General features: G+C 26.9%; 4 protein-coding genes across 4 annotated transcripts; 2 read left to right on the forward strand and 2 right to left on the reverse strand.

The window, feature by feature from the left end:
• Positions 1-7,180: 7,180 nt before the first annotated feature.
• On the forward strand, positions 7,181-12,658 carry EIN_148560 (protein serine/threonine kinase, putative; the record flags this gene model as incomplete). The annotated part of the gene is made up of 1 exon (XM_004184832.1): positions 7,181-12,658. One exon carries the CDS (start codon positions 7,181-7,183, stop codon positions 12,656-12,658), a length of 5,478 nt encoding a protein of 1,825 aa, XP_004184880.1.
• Positions 12,659-12,972: 314 nt separating this feature from the next.
• Positions 12,973-14,652, reverse strand: EIN_148570 (hypothetical protein; the record flags this gene model as incomplete). The annotated part of the gene is made up of 1 exon (XM_004184833.1): positions 12,973-14,652. The coding sequence occupies one exon, from the start codon at positions 14,650-14,652 to the stop codon at positions 12,973-12,975; it is 1,680 nt and encodes a 559-aa protein (XP_004184881.1).
• Positions 14,653-17,439: 2,787 nt separating this feature from the next.
• Positions 17,440-18,030, reverse strand: EIN_148580 (hypothetical protein; the record flags this gene model as incomplete). Its single annotated transcript, XM_004184834.1, has 1 exon — positions 17,440-18,030. One exon carries the CDS (start codon positions 18,028-18,030, stop codon positions 17,440-17,442), a length of 591 nt encoding a protein of 196 aa, XP_004184882.1.
• A 2,211-nt stretch (positions 18,031-20,241) lies between these two features.
• Positions 20,242-21,125, forward strand: EIN_148590 (hypothetical protein; the record flags this gene model as incomplete). The annotated part of the gene is made up of 2 exons (XM_004184835.1): positions 20,242-20,512; positions 20,608-21,125. 2 exons carry the CDS (start codon positions 20,242-20,244, stop codon positions 21,123-21,125), a joined length of 789 nt encoding a protein of 262 aa, XP_004184883.1.
• Positions 21,126-24,430: the final 3,305 nt, after the last annotated feature.

Here is a 24,430-nt window from a genome sequence, read left to right on the forward strand (position 1 = left end):
TTTAGTAAGTTAAAAAAGAAATGTTTATTACTATAAATTAAATTTTTTGTAGTATATAAAAGATTAGTATGTAAACAAAGTAATAATATAAACTATCATAATGAAGTGAATGTTCGATATTATTGCAAAAAATATTGCTTATAAATAAACATTTTAAAATAAATGTTTTTGATAATTCAAAAACAACACACCATCATATCATTATTTTAGTTGAATTTTTAAATTGTTTTCAATTTAAACGTATATTTTTGAAAAATTCGATATAAAACTACACCACTGTGAATAGATTTCAAAACTACACATATACATTATTCATTTTCATTTGAAAAAACAATTTTTATTATTAATAAGATTTATCACAATTACACACTTCTGATTTAATATAAAGTGTGTTGTTATTTAATTATAAATATAATTTTCATTTGCTAACAAAAACACTATTACAAAAACAACAACGATTGATAATGTTAAAATACACATTGAAAACCAATTTAAACAAAAAACTATTATATTAAACAAATTAAATAAAAATGGGACTAAAAGGCAAAGCTAAAGAATTGTTTGAAAATATGGATACCGATAACAATGGATACATAGATATCAAAGAGTTCTGTAAAGGGATGAAGAAACTTTTTAACATCACAACAGATGATTATCACATAAACACTGTATGTAAATATATCTTACGCAAGATTGATGGCGAAGGTTTATTCAATGCAAGAGACTATCAATTGAACTAATCCGAGTTCCAAAAATTATACAACTATTTACCAGGGTATAAAACTGGTGAGCGTACCGATATAATGGGCGTACTCGTTTATTGGGCGTACTCGTTATTTAAATAGTAATAATGATTATTTTACACAAATTATTTAACATTAATATATTACATTATTTAACTTTTATTATAATTTATCGAATATACAATCTAATATTAAGAATATCCTTTGATTCAAACAAATACGTTTCATTTATTTGACACACTTGTTGTATTATTAATTATTAATTGTCATATTTTACAAATAAATTTAAATTTTGTTTAAGTATAAAAAGACAAATTTATTTTTTTTAATATTTGAATGAAAATATGAGTTTTAAATAATAATAATTAACACATTAAAAATCAATTTAAAGACATCAAAAAAATATTGACAAATTTATAATAATGAATTTATAACATTTAAAAAAAATATTAAAGAATTTGGAGTTCAAAAAGACGATGGACTATAAGAGTATTATATGAACAACCACAACCTAATAGTAAATACCTTATTTTTATATTTTTGATATAAATTGTATCAATAGTATGGGTTAAAAATATGTAATAAATTTATATCAACAAAAAACAATATGCGCTAGAGTTTTATAATTAGTTAAATTATTTATTATTATTTATCTAATTATGTAATTAAAATTAGTTTAATTTATAATCACAAATAAATTTTTATGTTGTATGTATTGTTTTATTATATTATAACTATCAATCATTTTGACACTTTAATGTTTATTATGATAAAAATTAAGCAAAAAATAAATCCAAACGTGTTAATTTTTATATATTTTTAATCTTTACATATTTATTAATTATCGAAAATATTTATTTAATATTTATAATTATTTAAACTAAATTAGATAACTCCCTTAAAAATAATCAACGGGCGTACTCGATATTTGATGAAAAACCACTCGAAATCAACTTTTTTAAAATTTGTTAACGTTCATATTTACATGTTTTTAGAACATTTAAGAAACAATATTCGATCAACAACCCATTTAAATAGAAATCTAGATAATCAACAAAAATAAGAAATGAATATGGTACCTATGTTTTTTACAAATTATCGTACTGTACGTCCTGGTACAACCAATTACGACTTTATGTGCCTTGAATGTTTTTGTTACAAACACTTTTCCAAGGATGAAAAAAGCAAAAGGAAAAACCCATCAATAACCAATGTTTACATTTGTTCGGCAAATACAAGAGGTTGTTCCGCAAAAGTGGTTTTCTTTGAAAATGGAGAATTCAAAAAGACTGGAAAACACACATGTTCTTTTGATCACAACAAGTTGTTTGCAGATATAAACAATCATGCTATATGTGTCAGAACAGTCGAGAAACATTTAATATTAAAAGCAAAAACAATTCTTATACTCGTTTTAAATGACAAAAATTTCATTCGTGACGAAAAAGGAAGAATACAAAAATACTTGAGTTTCATTAAGAGAATGCAAAAATGTGTATTGGACGTGTTGCCTTTATCTTTTGATTCGTTTGTTTTACCGAATCATCTTTCGGTGACAAAGAGAGGTATTTCAATAGAAGAAACAAATAACTCGTTTCTCTTTTTTGATTCAAAAATAACACAACCAGACGAAGAGCGCGTTCTGATTTTTTCTTCATTTTTTCAACAACGTATCGCCAAATTGAGTTACACGTTTTTTGGTGATGGCACTTACAAAATAGCATCTTCAATAATAAAATGTTTATACACAATTCATGCATTAATAAATGGAAATTGTTTTGCAATAGCATTTTTATTGATGCCCAACGAAAAAAAAGCAACTTTTGAAAGAGCATTTGAAGCGATCAAAACTTTTATTATTAATGGACCTAATGGTGAGTCCAAAGATGGGTTGACATTTATATCTGATTGTCAACCAGCTGCATTTGTCCCTGCCAAAAATGTTTTTGGATGTGATATCCACATTTGTTTTTTCCATATAAATCAAGCTGTATGGAAAAGAATGTCACAAGAGGGGTTGTCTTCACAGTACAATAATGACCCTCTTTTACATCTCTGGGCAAGAAGATTAATGGCACTTCCGTTTGTACCAAGTGATAAATTGAAATCTTGTTTTGAATGGTGTTTTGAAAATCTCGCTTTTGATGAAAAGTATGGCCTTAAAGGAGATATCGCCGACAAATTTAGAAGAGTGATTGATTATTATAAAAGTCAGTGGATTTCTTCTCCCGAACAAATTGCTCGCATTTCTCAGTTTGATTTGAATGACAGAACCAATAATAATTGTGAAAGTTACCACAGTGGATTAAGTAATATATATGACCGTGTTCATCTTAATATTTATATTTTGACACACATTCTTCGTGAAGTTGAAAACGTTGTATTTGAAAACTACACTTTATTTCTTAATGGTGTCAATTCAAAGAACGTGCCAAAATCAATAACAGAGTTTAAAAGAAAAATAACTGAAATTAATGATAAGATGAAAGCTGGATTGTTTTTAACGGATTTATCTTATCTTGACGCAATTTCAATAAGCTACATGTCTTATTATTTTTCTTGCAAAGAATCAAGAAAAAGTTCGAGTGCTAACTCAATTGAAATGAGCAAAGTGTTTTTATCTCAAATAATTTCAATATCAGAAGAACAACAGTTGGATTTAGAGGAAACAATAGAAACAGAATTTACGTCAAGTATAACGGATAGAACAAGAGAAGAATTGTCAAGAATATCATGTGAAATTTCACAATCACGTTGTCCAGACTTAGAGGTCGACATTCAGCAAGAAATCCCATTATCATCAATTGTGTCCGATCCAAATAACAGTAATTCTCATGAAAAAATAGATAAACCAATACGTCGTCTAAAACGAAAAAAGAAAACAGTTATACAACAAATTGCAAAAGAAAAACATAAAAGAAAAACAAAAGATATTTAATCGATTATTTATATGTGATATTTTAATAATACTGTAATTTCATTATTAATTGATATATGAATGAACAAAAATATACTTTTATTTTAATGTATTTCTTCAAATGTATTAAAATGTGTGCAATATAGAAAAACAATTTATAGATGGTCAACAACAATTTTTAAATGTAGTAAAAACAATCAAAAGACAATATAAAGGCACGTTTTTAAAATGTATTTATTTTTGTATGCATATAATAAATGTATATAATATTATTATATTAATTTAACAAGCAAACAAATAAAAAAACCATATATTTGTTTTAAACAACTTAAATAAGAAATAATACAACAAGTGTGTCAAATAAATGAAACGTATTTGTTTGAATCAAAGGATATTCTTAATATTAGATTGTATATTCGATAAATTATAATAAAAGTTAAATAATGTAATATATTAATGTTAAATAATTTGTGTAAAATAATCATTATTACTATTTATATAACAGGTACGCCCAATAAACGAGTACGCCCATTATATCGGTACGCCCATTTAACTCAGATCTTTACCAGAAGAGCCACAATTTCCTTATGACAGTTTAAAGGAATTGGTATCGATTTTATTTCATATTTGTGACAAGAATAATGATGGATTTTTGACATATGCCGACTTTTCCGATTTCATGCAAAAAAGCGCTGATATTGACACTACAATGAAAAATAGAATGATGGCATTTACTTTTATTGACCAGGACGCAAATGGAAAAATAGACTTTAACGAGTTTTATCAGGCTATTAAACAAGGGAAAGTGAAAAGTTTCACTTCATCTGGTTTATTAATTTCTGATTCATCAGACGACTCTACAGATGATTCAGAATAAAATACAGATATGATGGTTTATTAAAAGTTTTTTGTGCGTTTTATCTATTTTTTTACTTTAATACTACTGGTTTAATTATTATTCAAACATATACATAATTAAAATTATTGCTTACCAAAGCATCTGGTATATTTCAGTATTTATAAATTATTTTATAATATTGTTTTGTTATATGTAACTTCGTTATTACAAACTGAAGAAAGAAAATTATCAAAAATAAACAAATTGTATATACAAATATCTTATAACCAAAACTTTCTTGTACCAAAAATTTTAAAAAATATTAACTTATTAAACTTTTAGTTGTTTTGAGTATATATTATAAAAAAATACACAAAAAACACTTAAATGATTTTCAAGTATGTATAATACCAAAAAACAAAATTAACAATTAAATTATATGTTTATGAGATAATAAAAACAATAATTACCTTTGATGATTTAATTTATTCGAACATTATAACAAAGAATCACATTTTAAATATGATGTGATATTACAAAATGTCTAAATATCAATAATTATCATTTGATTATTTTTTAGCTTACAAAATTGTTAACATGTAAAATTAAATTATTATGATAATCAATGCCCAATGAACACATCCATTTTTATTTTTTTAAATGCATATCCCGACTTCATATTATTTATATTATAATGACCAGGTTCAATTTTTAATAAAATAAATATTTAAGGGGTTTATAGTTTTATATATTAATGGTTTTTTTATTTTTATTATTTCGGCAACCACTTAAGAGTATTAACGTGATAGGGCGTATCCACACGGAAATGGTGAATCCCTGTGGATTGGAATATTTTGTGTGGATAGCCTCTTATTTTTTTGTCGAAAAAACCCAAATATCCGTTTTAAACCATATGTTATGATTTTTAAAATTAATAATTGTTATTTATAATCATTTATGGGACAAAAATGATACACAAACATAAATACCCCCATAAGGAGTATTTCCAATATTTGCAATAATTTCATAGAAAGAAAAAAACGCTATTTTCAGCCTTTTTTGAAGTGGTAAAATAAGAATAGATCAAAATGAACAAATTAAATAACTAACAAAGTTTAATCGTATTATCCCGTTTATTTGATACATGTAACACTGTTTTTTTTCGTTTTTTAAATTGAAAAAACATTTCAAAAGTGATTTATGTGATTATAATTTGGGAAAATTCCCGTTTTTTGTATTAAAAATATTTATTTTTAATATCAAATTTAAATAATATTATTTTTTGTTAATCGTGGTTCAAAAATGCATTAATTATCACATTTTACTAATAGTATTGTAATTTATATAAACACTCCATTAGTTTATTATTTTAATAATAATATTTGGGAATTGAAATTTGTAAAATAAAGTTCTTTTAGTTGGCGCAAATTATACGTATAAAGACGGGTTTTACATCCTAAATATTATTCAGGTTTTGTTGAAAATGTTAAAGACAAAGGTTTTATGTCTAAAATAAACTATTAATCAATAACAATAAATTATATTACAATAGTACATTATTAATGAACATAAAAATGACAGAATAATCACAAAACAAATTCTATTAACATAGTTGAATAAAATTTAATTTTTACTATAAAAACGTTAAAAAGTTAAATGGCAAATTACCACATTGTAACAATAAGTTATTTTTTATGTTATTAAAAAATCATAACAACACATATTAATTATAACAATAACAAACGGCAAATACCAACAAAAACCATTAAAAAAAACAAGGCATGTTACTCATTACATCTGACATGTAAAAACGAAGATTGTCTGTCTATATTTACCATCCACACCTTTTCAGCCTATCCACAGTAAACTATGCCATTGTATTTTATGACAAATTATATGTTATTTTATAAATTTTTCAATTTCAATAATTTTATTGATTAAATATAGTTTATACAATTAGTTAAATAAACTAAAGTTAATTAATTAAAAACTCTAGTCTTAAAATTTTTAACAAAATTGTTTTTTTTGCGGCAAATTCGTTTAATTGGTAAAAGTAAAAGATGACTTTGACTAAAAATAAAATTTGTTTTTTTCTGTTTTAACTTTCAAAAAATCGGGTTTTTATGAATTCGGTCCAAAAAAAGTATTTTTTTCTAAACTCTTAGGCAAATTTTATATCAATTACAACAAAAATGTGTAAGATTTTCAAAGCCATCCACATAAAAGTGGTCTATCACGTTAACACTCTTTACTGTAAAAATATCCAGAGTATCAACGGTTTACTATTAATTTACTTGTTAAAAAATCTATTTTAATTATTGAAACTGATTTATAAAAACGATGTTACATACTCATGACAACCACATTTTTTGCATATTTATATGTACAGACACATGAAAAATCAACAAAGAAACTAAAAAATGGTTTCTGGAAAACATTTTATATTTTTTCAATAAAAATTAAAAAAAATGATAAAAAACAAAAAACAATAATTTACTATAAATTTATTATTTGTTGGTTATTTTTGGTGTCTGTATTAATTTTAAAAACATTGTTGAAATTATAATGATTCAAAAAATAAAAGATTTTTAGTTGAACATATTATTTTTATACCAATAAAATAATTCAGTGTTTTTGCTTCTCATCTAAATTATTAAAACATTTATAAAAATCAGATAATTTATGAGTGATTCGTTTATTATCAAGTTCTTGTTTTTATGCTGTTTATTTACCTTTTCTTGTTCGATGTATTGTGGAGGGGGGCAGTATGAATACGGTGGTTCTTGTCGTGTATGTCCTGTTGGGACCTATTCACACGGTGGTAATGATATTACTTTGTGTACTCCGTGTAATTGGGGTGAGGCTGCAGTTGTAGGATCGTACAACTGTGTTCCATGTAAACCAGGATATTACGCAAATTCATCTGTTTCGAGTTGCCCCATTTGTCCAGCAGGTACATACTCGTCATCTGGAGCATCTTCATGTACCAAATGTCCAGCTGGTTATTATTCATCGAGTGGTTCAACGTCATGTTCAATATGTTCAGTTGGTAAATATTCTTCTAGTGGTTCATCTTCATGCACTTCGTGTTCTGTTGGTACATATTCATCAACTTCCGGATCTTCTTCCTGTACATCATGCCCCGCTGGAAAATATTCATCCAATTATGGTTCAACTTCATGTTCAACGTGTTCTACTGGTACTTATTCTTCATCGACTGGTTCTACAACATGTTCTACGTGCTTAGCTGGTACATACTCGTCATCTGGAGCATCTTCATGTACCAAATGTCCAGCTGGTTATTACTCATCAACTTCTGGATCTTTTACTTGTACTTCATGCCCAGCAGGCAAATTTTCATCATCTAGCGGTTCTCCATCATGTTCAACATGTCCAGCTGGCAAATATTCATCTTCTGGTTCATCTGCTTGCACTCTGTGTCCAAGTGGTCAATATTCGGCTTCATCTGGATCTTCTATATGTACAAAGTGCCCAGCTGGTACATACTCATCAACTGGTTCATCTACTTGTTCTTCATGTAAAGATGGAGAGTACAGTTTAAGTGGTTCATCTGCGTGTAAAATATGCAATTCTACGTGTGCCACGTGTGATATAACCAATGGAAATTGTAAAACGTGTAAACCTGGATATGCATATTATCCGAGTACTGGATGTACAATATGTCAAGCTTCTTATTATTCAATAGGTGGAACATCCTCATGTTCAAAATGTCCAAGTAATACTTATTCATTAGAAAAATCTTCGGAGTGTTTATCTTGCAGTGATAAATGTGCAACGTGTAATCAAATGAATGGAAATTGTATAACATGTGTAAATGGATATGGTCTCGAAGCCGAAGTTTGTAAATTATGCCCAGCTGGTACTTTTGCAAATTTGAGTTCATGTGTTACATGTGGAGATATGACATATTCTTTAGGTGCACAAACATACTGTGATAACTGTGACACTATATGTAAAACATGTGACAAAACAAATGGACATTGCACCTCTTGTTATAGTGGGAAGGGTATTTCAGGAAATAGTTGTGTTGTATGTCAAGCTGGTTATTACAGCTTTAATAATCAGTGTGAAAAATGTCCTTTGGGTACTTTTACAGATAGTAATGGAAAAGACAACTGTGAAACTTGTGGAGATTACAACTTTGCCAACGTAACTGGATCAACAACTTGTTTACCATGTGATACATTATGTGCAGTCCGATGTGAAAAGACGAGTGGAAATTGTACAACATGTGTTAGTGGGTATGTAGCAACTGAAGGAGTTTGCAAAATGTGTTTAGGTGGTACAAAGTCCAATTCTATAACCAACTTGTGTGATACATGTCCAGCAGGTACTTATTCAAATGATAAATCATCAACTTGTACAAATTGTAAAAACTTGGAATTTTCACTTAAAGGTTCTTCGTCTTGTCAAACCTGCAATTCAGTATGTCGTGAATGTAATTCCACAAACGGAAATTGTACTGCTTGTTTTGATGGATATGGTATTTCCAACAGTTTTAGTTGTGAAATGTGCCAAGAAAGTACTTATTCATTTGACTCAAAATGTACAAACTGTGAAGAAATGAATTACCAAGACGAAAAAGGCAAAACTACTTGTAAAAAGTGTGATTCTTCATGTTCAACATGTGATAAGACAAATGGCAAATGCACTAATTGTAAAGCTGGATATGGTTTTAATAAAACAGAAGGTAGTTGCACTACATGTACACCAAAAACATATTCGACTGGTAACACTTCCGAATGTGTGAGTTGTCAAAGTGAGTGTACCAATTGTTTTAAAGAAACTGGGATGTGTTCTTCTTGTGAAGATGGCTTCAAAACAAAAGAAAACAAGTGTGTAAGTTGTTCATTAAATGGAAATTGTACATCTTGCAATACAACTGGAGACGAACAAAATTGGGTGTGTAACAAATGTGAAAATGGACTTTATCTAAATAACAACAATTGTATTCTTTGTGAAGAAATTGCACATTGTGCGTCGTGTTCACAAACTCAAAAAAAGTGTTTATATTGTCATGAAGATTATGTAACAGATGGAAACAAATGTTTTAAATGTGAAGAAGGAAAGGTGAAGAATGGGGATAAAACGTGTATTGATATATTTTATTTAATTCCAAATTGTAAAAATGGGTATTATGATAATGCTACTTTAAAATGCACCGAATGTTTCGAACCATTTGAACTTACAAGTGACTCATTATCATGTTTTGCAAACAAAGATTACCAAAAGTTTTATTATGATAAGCAAACCAACACATTCAAAGAAAATGATGTTAATTGCACAAATCAAATTTACTCGACATGTTACTCATGTCATGATTCAATTTTATTAAATGGAAAATGTGAACAATTGAATGAAAATTGTAAGAACGGTGCAATTAAAGGGTGTGATTTGTGCACAAATTTTGTTTTAACATCATCAAACAATTGTACCAAAAATGAAAAGTGCAAATATCAACTCAATAAAAATGATACAATGGAATGCCTTCAATGTGTCAATGACACTGTTTGTGGTCTCAAAGAAGAAGAGTGTTCAATTTCGCAAAATTCGTATTGTTATACAACAAAAGAAGGTTCATATACAAATAAAAATGACATTATACCATGTGAGAGTGGAAAGGTTTGTGCGTTAATTGATGGAAAAGAGTTGGATTTTGAATGTGAAAACGAAACAATACTAACACAAAACAACATCTGTACAAAAGATCCTAATTGTTTAATATCAAAAGGTAATTACTGTGTCAAGTGTGTTGATGATTATCATATTTATAATGGTTGGTGTGAATTAAATAATAACGACTGTGACACTCAAAATAGAGATTTTTGTGTTTGGTGCAAAAGTCATATTGGGAATAATAATGAATGTTATAATCAAACTGTAATAAATTGCCCATCCTTTAATAATACTTGTGTAAAATGTGAAGAAAATAATTACAAAACAGAAATAAAATGTAATGTGATTCAAGATGATTTTCCTAATTGTAAAAATGTATATAACAAAAAGTGTGTTGAATGTCAAGAAAATTTCATACTTGAAAGTGAAAATTGTTTACACAACAATGAAACAAACACTTCATCAGAAACAAATGAAACAACAAAAACAACTTTAAAAAATGAAAACGGTTCAAATTGCATTGAAAAGACAACGAAAGGATGTATTCGTTGCTCTGATACATATTATCTTAAGGACTACAAGTGTATTAAATGTGAATATCCATGCGTTAATTGTAAGAATTTAACATATTGTACTGGATGTGATGCATATTCATACACAAACAACAAAGGCGATTGTATTGAAATTAACGATTTACTCTCAAAGTGTGATTTGGTGATGGCAACATACAGTGGGTGTGTTGTTTGCAAAGATGGATTTATGCGGTCTACTGATGGTCGAACCTGTGAAAAATGTGACATTTCTTGTAAAACATGTACGAATGATGGAACGTGCATTTCATGTAATGATAATTATTACAGAACAGCAACTAATAACACCAAATATTGTACAATTCAAAGTGAGTTGAACAACTGTTTAAATAAGACAATAAGTGGGTGTTATGAATGTGAAAATGGATTTTATATATCAAACAACCTTTGTAAACCATGCAACGAGAAATGTACAACTTGCACATCACAAGATTATTGTACAAATTGTACTGAAAATAATGTATTACTAAATGATATATGCACATCGTTTACAGAAATACCAAAATGTATTTCTGCATCAAACAACAAATGCTCAGCCTGTTCGAAGAGTTATAAATTAGATGAAGTAACAAATAATTGTTTTAGCAACACAAATTATGGACTTGTAATAGTTCTTCCAGTGGTCATAGTGTTTTTGTCTATTCTTGGTATTGTAATGGTTGTAATAATAATATTGGTGATACTTAGAAAGCACCAAGAAGTCTCAAAAATGCGTAACATTTGTGTTTTTCCAATGAAAAAGTCCAATATTAATATGTTTACATTAGAAGGTTCTGTTGTATCAAACAAAAGTTGTTTAACATTTTCAGAAGATTGTGAATTACTCCCAGTTGACAAGGAGAGTCGAGAACTCATTTGCATTGGCAACAAAAGTACAGGAAGATTAAAAGTCCAACTTACAACACGATTTGGGTGTGATAAATATTCGATACGAACTGAACCACAATTGATCACTTTAAAAAAAGGAGAAGCATGTGAGTTTGAAGTATTTGTAACCCCACATTGTACCATGAAATTGACAGACGAAATAAAGATAGTCACACTAGATTTAGATAAAGGAGAAACGAAAACAGTGTCTTTAAAGATCACATTAACGACTGAAAATTCGACTAAATTGGATTATGATGAGTTGATAACAGAAAAGAAATTGGGCGAAGGTTCTTTTGGCATAGTGTACAAAGGCTCGTTTAGAGGCAATGTCGTCGCAATTAAAAAGATGAAAAGTTTAGAAGGTAGTGATGCTAAAAATCAGATGATACAATTTGAGAACGAAGTATCGATGTTGGACAAGTTTAGGAATGACTATATTGTCCACTTTTATGGTGCTGTTTTCGTACCAAATAAGATATGTATGGTCACCGAATTTGCACAATATGGAAGTTTACAGGATTTGATCAATCAAACTAAAATCAATGAAATACCTCAAATCGTTGTTCGAGTTAAATTCATGATAGACCTCGCAAATGGAATATTATATCTACACACAAATGGGATATTACACAGAGACATCAAGCCGGACAACGTGTTGGTATTTTCTTTGAATGTCGACGAAAAAGTGAATGGAAAATTAACAGATTTTGGATCATCAAGAAACATCAATTTGATGATGACCAACATGACATTCACAAAGGGTATTGGCACACCAGTGTATATGGCACCGGAAGTGTTAAACAAAGAAAAATATACAAAAGGAGCGGATATCTTCTCATTTGGAGTCACTATGTATGAAACGTTTGGGTGGTGCGAAGCATATGATAAAACAGAGTTCAAATTTCCATGGAAAATAGCAGAGTTTGTTATTAATAGAAACCGATTGCCAAAGAAAGAAATGATGAGCGACAAACAGTACGAATTGATTGATAAATGTTGGAAACATGAAAATAAAGAAAGACCAACAATTAGTAAAGTCTTAGATGCATTAAAAGTAATTTAATAACCAAATAAAAAATATTTTATTTCTGTATTATATAATATGCATTTTAATAATTATAAAAATTTTTGTATAATAATAATTAGATATATCTTTGATGTTTGATTTTTCTTTATTATAATAATAATATGATAAAATATAATGATATTCATTTAAGTTAAATAAATATTATTAAAAAACAATTAAAATGTAATGATAAATGTTAAGTGATTGATGAAACAGTAATTTATAACACTCTTAATCATGTTTTAACAATTTAAATTAATGTAAAATTAAAATGAACAAAAAAATAGATTAAAAAACAACAAAATTCAAAATTACTTTTTAATTTTAAGATTTTTTATGTTCTTTTTTGTTCCATTTATTTTGCTGATTTTTTCGGCTTTGACATTTTCGAAAAATGAATTTTTAAATGTGAATGATTTTGCACTTTTCATGACCAGATTTTCGATTTTACACCCCACCAAATTGATTTTGCCGACCACTCCCAACTCCACGGTATCGATATTTCCTCCCATCAAATCAACTTTTTTGATGTTTCCAAATTTCACTTTGTTTGTAAATATATGTTGTGCTGGATTTAAAAACAATTGCATTTGATCAATTTTTTCGTTTGAAAGGTCGAACCCATTTGTAATATTGTCAACTCTAAAACTGTTGATTGTTTCTGTATTTGTGTACCAACATCTCGTACATGTAATTTTATCGACTATCTTCCCATCGTTTTCTATTAAAATATCACATGCATGGAACCCGTTTGCAACAGAAAAAACGGTGTATTTTGACAAATTTGCAACGAACTTTCCTTTATATTTCACGCCATTGTGTTTGAACAGAACTTTTCCAATTGAATTGTCGCACTTAAAATTTGTCAATTTTTCGTCTGAAATTTCAAGACTTTTTCCATTGAAATTTCTTAAAGTAATACTTTCCGCTCGACAGTTTTTCATATTAATTTTGCCAGTACAATCGAGAATTGAAATTTTCTTTAAAAGACGTGGTAACACCACTTCTTTTGCGTTGATATTAAACAGAGTGACCGCCTCAATGAAATCGAAATTGATTTGATTTTGGAAGTTAAAAGTTGCTTGGAGTTTTTCTCTTTGATTTGGTTGGATGTATGCGTTTAATGTCACGTCCCACTTTGGTAGAGTTTTTGGATCCATAATATCCAAAGTAGTTAAAATGCCCATTTCCATTGTTTCATAAATTAAATCTTCCTTTCCACTGACATCTGAGGTCACTGTAATCGACTTATTTTCATCATTTTGGTTAACAGGATAACTGTTAAGAATGCATGAAAGTGCTGGCAGAAACTCGAGAGAATTTGTTTCTTTAGATATAAAGTTGGTAAACACTTTGACGTTATTAGGCATCTTATTGAGTGCGTCAACTTCAAGGACTTCATAAGTGTAACTTGAAAACAACACAACAAGTGTAAATTCCACTTCTTTTCGTTCAGAGAAGTTAAATTCATTTATAAATTGAAGAGTCATTGTAGTAAATATTAAATACACCTTTTTTAATGTTTTGATTTGCAACACTTCAAACAGCAAATGTTCTTCCTTTGTAGTCATCGTGTAGTCTATAAATAAAAATTGAAGTTGTTCGAAATTGTCTTTGTTCTTCGCTACAGTATCAATTTCATTCCACAAAATGCGCAACTTACGAACTTTGGGAGGAAACCATTTTGTTTTTAAGGTCTGAGAAAATTTGGATGAAAGTTGTTTTGCATTCACTTCGATGAGAGGAATGTCGTTACTCGACACCTTTCTCAGACGCGTTGAAACAGCACAGAAATATAAAGTCTCTAATTTTGGAAAAAAGAAAAGAATGTCATCAATAGATGAGTGGAGAGACAGATTGTATGTATTGATGAACATGGTTTGGATTACAGAATAACACGATTTGTTTATTAAAATAAAGTTAGTTATATCTTCCAAAGTTTCGAGGTACAACACAACATTTTTAAGAAATATGTTCTCAAGGTGAGTCATTAATTTATTATAATTTCAGTTTAAATTTGAATTTTAATTTTTAAAAACCAAATTTTTTGATTAAAATATTGTGGTTTTTTAAATGTGTGATGTTTTTTAATGAGTATTTACTCTAAAAATAAAGTATTTATAAATGTAAAGACTTTTTTTATATAAAGTATGGAGAATAATTTTTTGTGGGAACTAATTTGTCTACACTTAAAAATGGTAAAATTTATTAAATTTTATTATACTCAAATATATATCAGATTAATCGAATTTTGTTTTTTAATTTCAAATAATTTTTGTAAAACATTAACTTCGACTGTGGTCTATGAAATTGACTTTGTTTTTTATAGTTACACGTTATTTATCAAATAAAACAAAACGTTACAGTGTGGTGGATTAAAAATAAATAAAAACATCACACTCAAAAACACGATGAAAATATTACCAGTCATTGATTTGATTGATTATACAATTGACAATTTTTTTGAAGAATCAATATATGGCAATAAAAAACAATAGTGAACAATAATGAAATAATAAAAAAGAAGTTAAAAACATATTAAAAATGTACAAAGACTGTACATTTTAATATGTTTCCCATGACCACCTTGACCAATAATATTTGACAATGTTGATTTTTAAAGGAAGTCCACTTTTCAAACACTGTTTGTGCGTCCCAATATCGCCACTTTCCTTGTCCGTATTGTGAGAATATAGTTTCCCTGTCTATGGGGAGTCTGTAAAATCGGCGCCAAGGGAGGACGTGGAAAGTGTATGAAATTGGTGCACAAACCAATTGTTTGAGTGCGACGTCATGAGCCTTTATTTCAATGCTCCGTCTCACTTGGTTTCCACTGACTCAAAAGTGACTATACTTCATTATTTGAAATTGGGACCAAATATTTACTTTATTTTTTTAATTTTAATTTGCATATAATTTTAAATAAAAATAATGACAATTCATAAAGGTAATAATGTAAAAAGTCATCCCCATTTAAAATGGTTTATAAACACTTGTGTGTATTGCCATTAAAAATCTTAACAAAACAAACAGTTGATGCACTTATTACCAACAACATACCGACGTTGTTGGTAAAACGTATTTCATAAATTAATTTTTAAGTTTTAGATAAAAAGTTTTTTAGTTTCGGTTTTTTGGTTTATAATTAGAAAAGTAGACAAATTACGAAATTAAAAATGGTACTAAATAAAACATTGGGGAAATCGTGACTTAAAAATGGGTAATTTGGATGCTAATAGGTTCAACAAGACTAATTAGTTTCTGTAGACAAATTAGTTGCCTATCTGTATTCAAAAAAAACAACAAACAATTACCCTATAAGTTTTTTATATGTTAATATTAAAAAATGTTTATTGTTAATTATAAACCATGAACACACAGAGAATTTTTATCATATTTCACCATTTAACAATATTGAAAAAACCATTTGTAAATATTTTTTAGTAAATTAGTATTATTCATTAACCCTTCGAATTTTCATGAACAACAGGGTCGGCCAAGATCCAGTTTTTAAACAACTTCGTGGCAATCTTTAATACATGACAGTTCATTTTTAGTTTTAGCATATTGTCAACAAAATAATTTAGAAAGTTTTTTTTTAAAAAAATAAATAAAAAAAATATTTGATTAATTTACCAATATATTGCATATTTTTATAGTTTTATATTTTAAATAAAAACTAATACATTTTAAAATTTAACATTAAAATGTTTTTACTTATAAAACGGGATATTTTGGACTAGAATGGAACAATTCCTGTTTTTTGAAAGATCATTTGTGTATAAATGACGATTTTTATTGAATAAATTTTCATTTCGCTTCTTTGCACTTTCCCCCTTTCTCCATAAAAAAGCCATCGAAATTAACAGAAAATATGCTTTTCTTTCGAAATAAACACATAATTGGTCCGTTTTAATGTTTTCCTTCGTACTTATTTTTATGGAAACTTAGTTACCTTTTTATCTGAACTGTCATTTAAATCTGGTTTTTTATTTTTAAAAAGCCCAAAAAACCTAAAACAATGTCTATAGTTGTCTTCGGAAGAGAAAACAACTGTTAAAGATTAAAATGGCTTATCCTTGGATGTTTGAGAATTTTTTGGTGAATTAATTTAATGTGATTTAATGTGACTTTGTTTGGTCTTCCTTTTTTAATAACTAAAAGTTGGTAATTTGTTTTTTTGTCGACTTTATCAGACAACTTAATGACATCAATCAAAGACATTTTAAAAAAGGTTGTCACTTTTCTATTATAAATGCCTTTTTTGTAAGCTTTGCACATTGATATATTTAAAAATTTGTTTTTTAAAAACAGTTGGAATTCGATTCATTTAATAGATAGAATTATATTTTTTGTTTTATCAAAATAATTTGCCAAATAATGTTTTATATTACCAAATTTTTTATACACTTTCGGGGTGGTTCAATTTCACTTAAAAATAATTATCGTTGAATAAAAAATATTTGGGGGTGGGTAAAAAACAAAGTAAAAAAAATCTTTTTTTTCAAAAAAACAATAATTACCAAAATTATCGAAAAATGACATTGAAAATAAAAATGCTATTATTACAGATTTTTTTAGTTTATATTAAATAAATTAAAACGACAATTTCTTTTTGGTTATTAAATTTAATAAAAACGTTTTTTGAATAGTATTATTTATTTTCAAAAATTATAAAAAATAGGTATAATATTATAAATAACATTAAACAAATTTAAGTGTAAATAACACAAAAATAATACTTGCCAAATTCACTTAGTAAAGTAAGGCAAAGAAAGTCAACGCCAATAAGACGAATGTGAGAGCAGATGAATCTGGAACGACTGGAACTTGTGATTCATAGCAAGCAGTATAAACGTCGGTAGCGCACTTGTTGCACTCAATTTTGGTTGTAGCAGAAGTCTGATCGGTGCATTCAGCATCTTTATAATCAGCGAGAACCCACTTCTTAACACCGGCGTCTTCGAGAATAACAGCCTTTTGTATGCAGTACCGACTTTATAGCAGACATCATTGTTGTAAACACCAGTCATCTTTTTGTCTTTATTTGGGCAGCCACTCTTGGTCTCAGCAGTAAAGGCGACTTCTTTTGTGTATTTGGCATCAACGGTTTTCATCCAGGTAGCAGTTGTGGCAGTAAAGTCAATAGTTTCTACATCAGTGGTGCCAGCAGTTTTACAATCAGCGTCATTGAAATAGCTTCGAGTGTAAACATTGGAAGCTACAGTTATTTTGAAGTACTCGGCATTCTTAGTCATGTAACATGTATCAACATCATATCTCTCATATGTAATGACATCGCTCGATTCTTTCTTTACGTTGTAATAAAGAGTTTCACTCAAAGCAGCTACAAAGAAGATGAAGAACATTGAATGATTTAATGAATCTTAAAAATCACTTATATAGTAATACATCGCTAAATTAATTTTTATTCAAAATTGTAACATTAATTGTTTTACAATTTGAGACGGTTTTAAAAAAACTACACAAAATAATGGCCAATAATAATGTTAATTATTTTTGAATAAATGGAGTATATGTGTTTCTTTATTGTTGTTTGTTTATATGAAATTATATATTAATAATTATGTGTTTTTAACTGAGTTTATTAATAAAAAAATATAAATAACCAGTAATTAATAATTATTTTTATAATTATACGATATTTGTCAGTTTATTATAAAATATAGACCAAATGATAGTTAAATTTGTCATTTGATTTTTTGACCAATCAACTTTTCAAACTCTTAATAATATTCGTTTAATACTGTTAGAATTTTAATTAAAATCAAAATATGAAAAGGTTTGAATATTTTTCAAATAATTCCATTTCAATTTTGTAAATTATAGACAAATTTACTAATATGAATTTTAAATAACAATTAAATTTTTAATAATTTGTAATGAACAGCAAATATAGTTAACTATTAATAAAATATGATATTTTTATTTTTAAAAAAAGCAAATCGAAACGGGTAGTTTATAAGATTGAATAAATAAAGATCTTTCGTTTTTACACAAAAAAATAAATTAAGTTGATTGCTAAATTCAAATTGAATTTCAAATGTTTATGTAAATTTGTAAACAATAATTATTTAACAATTTAAATTATACAATAAATATTATTTGGTTTGAAATGATTTAATGTAATTATAATGTTGTTATGATCATATATTTGAAAAAATAAGTAGGGATGAAGTAAAATCCATTTTACCTGTTTACCAAAAAAGAGAAAAAAATTGGTAAAATATTTATCCAATTTACGATCTTAAAGATCCCTATATTTTAAAAAACGTTTTAATTAAAAATGAAAAGGTATAACATTTTGCATTTTCATCAATTTTAATTTAATTATAAAGTTTTTCGATTTCTGCCAACATTTAATCATTATTGCAATTGATGTTAAAAAAATGAATAAAAAAACAAAAAAGAACAAAAAAATCCAACAATAACCAATATCATTAAATTATTTTTTTTGAAAAAAAAACAATTCAAATGTTACTTTTGTTGTTTTTTAATAAATATAAACATGTTTAATGAAAAAATATTTGTATTTCATCGTAAGTTGATACGTTAATATAAGTGAAAACAACATAAAAATAACAAAATTTTATTTTAGATTCGACAAACAAATTTATATTATTATATGACGCACATTACTAAAACGATTGGCACTTTTTGTTTAAAATCATTGATTATCATTTACTACCGTATATCGTTTTAAAATTAACGACTATTCTTATCAATCGTTGAAATGAAAAGAATCATAGATTATATGTAAGTGCTATTTAATTACTGTTTTTGTACTTATTTCAAATAAACATTATTTCCAAATAATAAAAGAAATATTGTCTTGTAAAAATATGCGTTTTATGTCATAAATTTTCAAAAAATATTTCAAAACAATGTTACTTGACATAATAAGTCACAAATTAAAGTTGTTATTATTTAAATAATATGTCTGATAGATAAAATCGTAATAATATAATCATAATTATCATATTTTAATTATCAAAAATATAACAATTTAAATTTAAAAATAATTTATTACATTTGTTTTGTTTTGTTTTGAAATATAATGTCTCAAATTTTAATAAGTATATTGAAGAGCATTTTTCAAAACAAAATAAACAGATGGTTACAAATAATGTTAGAGTTAATTAATCCAAAACACGGTTAGATGTTGTACAAATGATATTTCGATATTTGTTGCCATTAAAAATAATTTGAATTAATTATGAGCATTTCTCAATTTATTTTATATTAGACCAAAGGCTAAGTGATATGAATTATTTCTTTAATAATAAACTATAAACTAATAATTAAAAATAATAATATATAACATTATTTTATGTAAAATAGTAAGTCATACTGTTTGTGATCAAAACACAGCTAATAAAACGCCGAAAAATCAAATAAAATCAATTGAAAATCAATTTATCTAAAAATAAATAAATACGTATTGGTTCTAAAATATATAAAATAAACACATATTTTAAACATCCACGTATTGTTTATTTTTTCGATTTTATAGATAATTTAAAGAAAACATAAATACTTTTTATTCACAATTAAATACAATGTCGTTACCATCATCTCGACGTTCTCCGAGAAATAGTCAGAGTAGAATTGTAGAAACCGAAATCGAACGATTAAATCAGAAAACACAAGAAGCTATCCAACAACCCATTCAACAGCATTCTGAACATCAAAGATTTTTCTTTGAGTACATGGTAGATACACATGGAGGGTTTGACTCGTTGTTCAGATTTTTGGGTTTGAATCCTTTAGTATTTCTCGCTATCAGACCAGTCGTTAGTGATATCTATACTGCAAGAAGAGGTAGGAAAAGTTTTTTCTACAATCCAAATGACAGATTGTTGTTGCTTTATCTATTTTTTGTTACAACAAAATTGTACTAATTAGAAATCTTTGCATTCATTAAGTAAAAACAAACGAACAAATTGTTAGGGAAGTGAATGAAAGTGCTAAGCTGTTTAAAGTTGTCATGAAAGATTCGTTTATTATATTTAATAATGAAAATTTACAAGGAACAAATGTGAGTGATATTGTTGATTGTACAATAACACCAATTAACGCTCCAAGTGGAAGTTTTTCTTCTAAGATGTCGTTCTACAGTAATAAGAACAAGACGTATTGTATTAAAATTGAAGTTGTTGTTAACTCTGTTACTGGGACTGCATGTTTTGTTTCAGAAAGAGAACCAGGTGCTTCTCATGACATGAGATTGTTAAAAAAACTTCTGATGATATTAACACCATGCTCAATGGTACTAAACTCATTGGCGACAAAGGTTATAAAGGAATTCAGTCGCTTATCCCCAATGGTTTTGTTCCAACAGAGTCTCCACTTTTTGAAAACAGATGTCTGGTTGAACGTTACTTTGGACGTCTCAAAACTGTTTATGCATTTGCCAGAGAGAAATACAACAAAGATACTGTAATATACGATGATCTAATAACTTTATGTTGTTGTTTCTGTAACGTGGATATTGGAATCAACCCGCTTATCAATGTAGATCAGACAAATTATATAAATATTTTAGCAAATTTTGTGAATAAAATTGATGAAAGAAGAAAAAAGCACAGAGACAGCAACAGAGTAACGAAGAAGACAACAAGCTCAAATATTAGCATTAGAAGAAGCAGAAAATCGGTCTCATTTATTTGAAGATGATCGTTATGATGGAGAAACAATATATACATCAGGTCAACTTGATGGCGATGAGACCGGGACGGAACCTTAACAATAAATGAACTGTTTTTGTTATTATAATTCGAATAATTTACTTAAAATAACGGGAATATTAAATGATCATGGGGTTATCATATTAAATTAAATAGATGTCTAATTAATTGTTACAAAGTGAATAAGATCTAATCGTCTTAAGAAAAAACAAAACACAAACAAAATAAAAAGATTAAACTTAAAATAACAAAACAATTGAATATAAACTAAATAAAATTTATGTTTTTTGGAAATGAACTAATAGAATACTACTTATATTCGGGATATAACATTAACTTCTAATCATTATTTATTCATTTTATTTAAATCTAGTCGATATGTTTGTTGCATTTAATATAAGGTTTTGATATTTAAGATATCTATTACTACATAAATAATGTTGAACATATAATATTAGCCTTTGGTCTATTATATTTTTTAATATAAACTGTATGCCAAAAGTCGGTACTTTACCAATTATTCGTGGAAACCCTTTTATAATAAATTCCCGTTTTTTAAAGTTTTTTTGTTGTTTTCATTTATAATTTCCATTTGAAAAAAAGAAAAAACAGTACCGACTTTTTAACCCTCAAAACCAATACAGTTATAAATTTCAATTAAAATTTCGGGATTTTAACAAAAAATTAGAACAAACTTGTCCGATTTTCTGAGACTGTTATTCAGTCTTTTTCACTGTTGAGATTCTCAAAAAATCGGCATTTTTGCCTTTTGGTAATGGACGAGTAGTTTGAATGGGTGAGATAACCGTATTTTACCTCTCACATTACGACTCTCCCCCACTTCAAAATACACAATAAATCGTTCTAACTTGTTGTTATTTTATGGTTGTCTCTTTAAAAAAACAAACTTTGAAACACTACACATATTAAATGGTTATTTTTATTTTCAATAATCTTTTCTTTGTGTTGTAAGTGTTAATGAAATTGAAAGATTTTTATTATTTGTTGGATCATTAACATTTTCTTTTGAAAAGAGAAAAAGTCGGTTTTACTCACGGCAAAAACAACCATATGGTCAAGCAAAATTTTTGAAGAAGTAAGTTATTTGATATTTTCCTTGTTATTTTTTATTTAATTTTTTAGCTTGGTCTAAATTCAAGGTTCAGTCAAGTTTGTTTTTTAAAAAATAAGAGGGAAAAAAATAAGCAAAAAAACGATGTCAAACAAAATGAAAAATATTTGGAATCATTTACTTCAAAAAGTCGGGTCCTTTCGGTACCGACTTTTGAAAAACAGTTTATTTTAGATTTTTAAATAATATGTTTTTGATTTGTACCTTTTTTATTAAATATGGTGTTGTTATCGTTTAAGTATTTATTAAAACATGTTTTGTGTAAATTGTTTTTTATATATGATAAGTAATAAATATTTACAATAAGTTGAATATTGCCGTTTATTGCAATGATTGTAAAAAAATCATTATTGAATTTTTAATTTTTTTTTCAAAATGCATAAATTGTTTTAACCAAAAACATTAAAATGATATATATTAAATTATTTTTTATAAACAAAACCAAAATTCTAGAACTTGAATAGTTCTATTTGGTGAAACGATTTCACCAAATAATTTACTAAAACATAAATTTTCAGTAAAATTATTTCACCATTTTACTTCATCCCTAAAAATAAGTAAGACGTAAAATTTGTTTATAATTTTTATTTTTTGTGTTTTATTATATATTAATTTTTAATTAACCTGCCATCAGCATTTTTTTTCTTAAGCAAAATGCACTAGAGGCAAAAAATTGTGTTTTTTCTATAAATATAAAAATGAGAAAAATTCTAAAAATAAATTACATATAAATTTGCTGTTATATGGAAAGGCATCTTTCAGCAGTTTTCACATAGTCGACACTACAGCAAGAGATCAGGCCACGAGTTTTTACGACTATTATAATGCGATTTTAACTTTAGGTCTGAAATATGATCGAACCTTTTTTCAGACACTAGTAATGAGTAGAATAATCTTTATTATGACTGTGACAACATCAGAGCAGCAAGACAAACTTATTATTATATTTTTCGTTGATTTGTGCGGCAGAATGGGTTTGCAATAGAATTGTTAGTTTATAAATTAAAAAACACAAAAAAATCTAAAAATATTTTTTACACATTTTATCTAAACAAAAACAGGGACCAAAATTTTCAATTTTATTTTTTTATACGCGTTTTTGAGTCTCGTGCTTTTTAATCGATTAAAGTTTGTTTTTGCAAGTTTATTATTAAAAATAAAATAACACAAAACTTGTTTGCAAAAATTGTAGTAAATTACTGTTTGTGTGTTACCTAGTTACACGATTTGTTCTGGGTAAAAGTGTGGGTACAAAATTATTTTTGTTAAAAAAGGCAGTGAAGGTATATATTTTTTTGGTTGATTAAATAAAAAAGTTCTCTTATTTCAAGAAACAAAAAAATAAAAATTGATTTCCTTTACCAAAAAAATGTTGATGTAAAGTCATTCTTAAAACCATGCAACTTTGACGTGTCAGTGCACCTTTGTTTAAAGTATAAATATAATAAAACAGTTATATGTTTTTTAAAAACAAAACAAGAAAACACAATGAATTTTCTTTAAAACTAATACTCAAATTAAAATACCATAACTAAACTATAACTAAACTATTTCTAAAGTTGCACAATTTTTTTCGATTGGTTTTTTTGGTTGCACCATTCAACTATCTCTTGTTTACCTAAATTTTAAAGCATAAGAGTCTTTGAAATACACAAGGTGGCTTGTCTCATTATTTTTGTTTTATAAACGAAATGTTCAACATACGCACAATTTACAATCAATTTACACCACTATTCAATTGGTTCTGAATAACAATTAAAATTCTTTGTTTTTAATGCTTTTTATTAAAACAAACAGTTGAATTTATCATTTAATTATCGAGTTATAATCTATGTTGATTTATAACATAATTTAACTTTTTGTTATTGTTATTGTTAAAAAAGTTATTCCTTTGTTGTGAGAAAAAAAAACGAAGAAAAAATAAAGATG

This window comes from Entamoeba invadens, assembly GCF_000330505.1.
Source record: "Entamoeba invadens IP1 unplaced genomic scaffold scaff_1105074726509, whole genome shotgun sequence".
Classification (NCBI taxonomy): Eukaryota; Evosea; order Mastigamoebida; family Endamoebidae; genus Entamoeba; species Entamoeba invadens.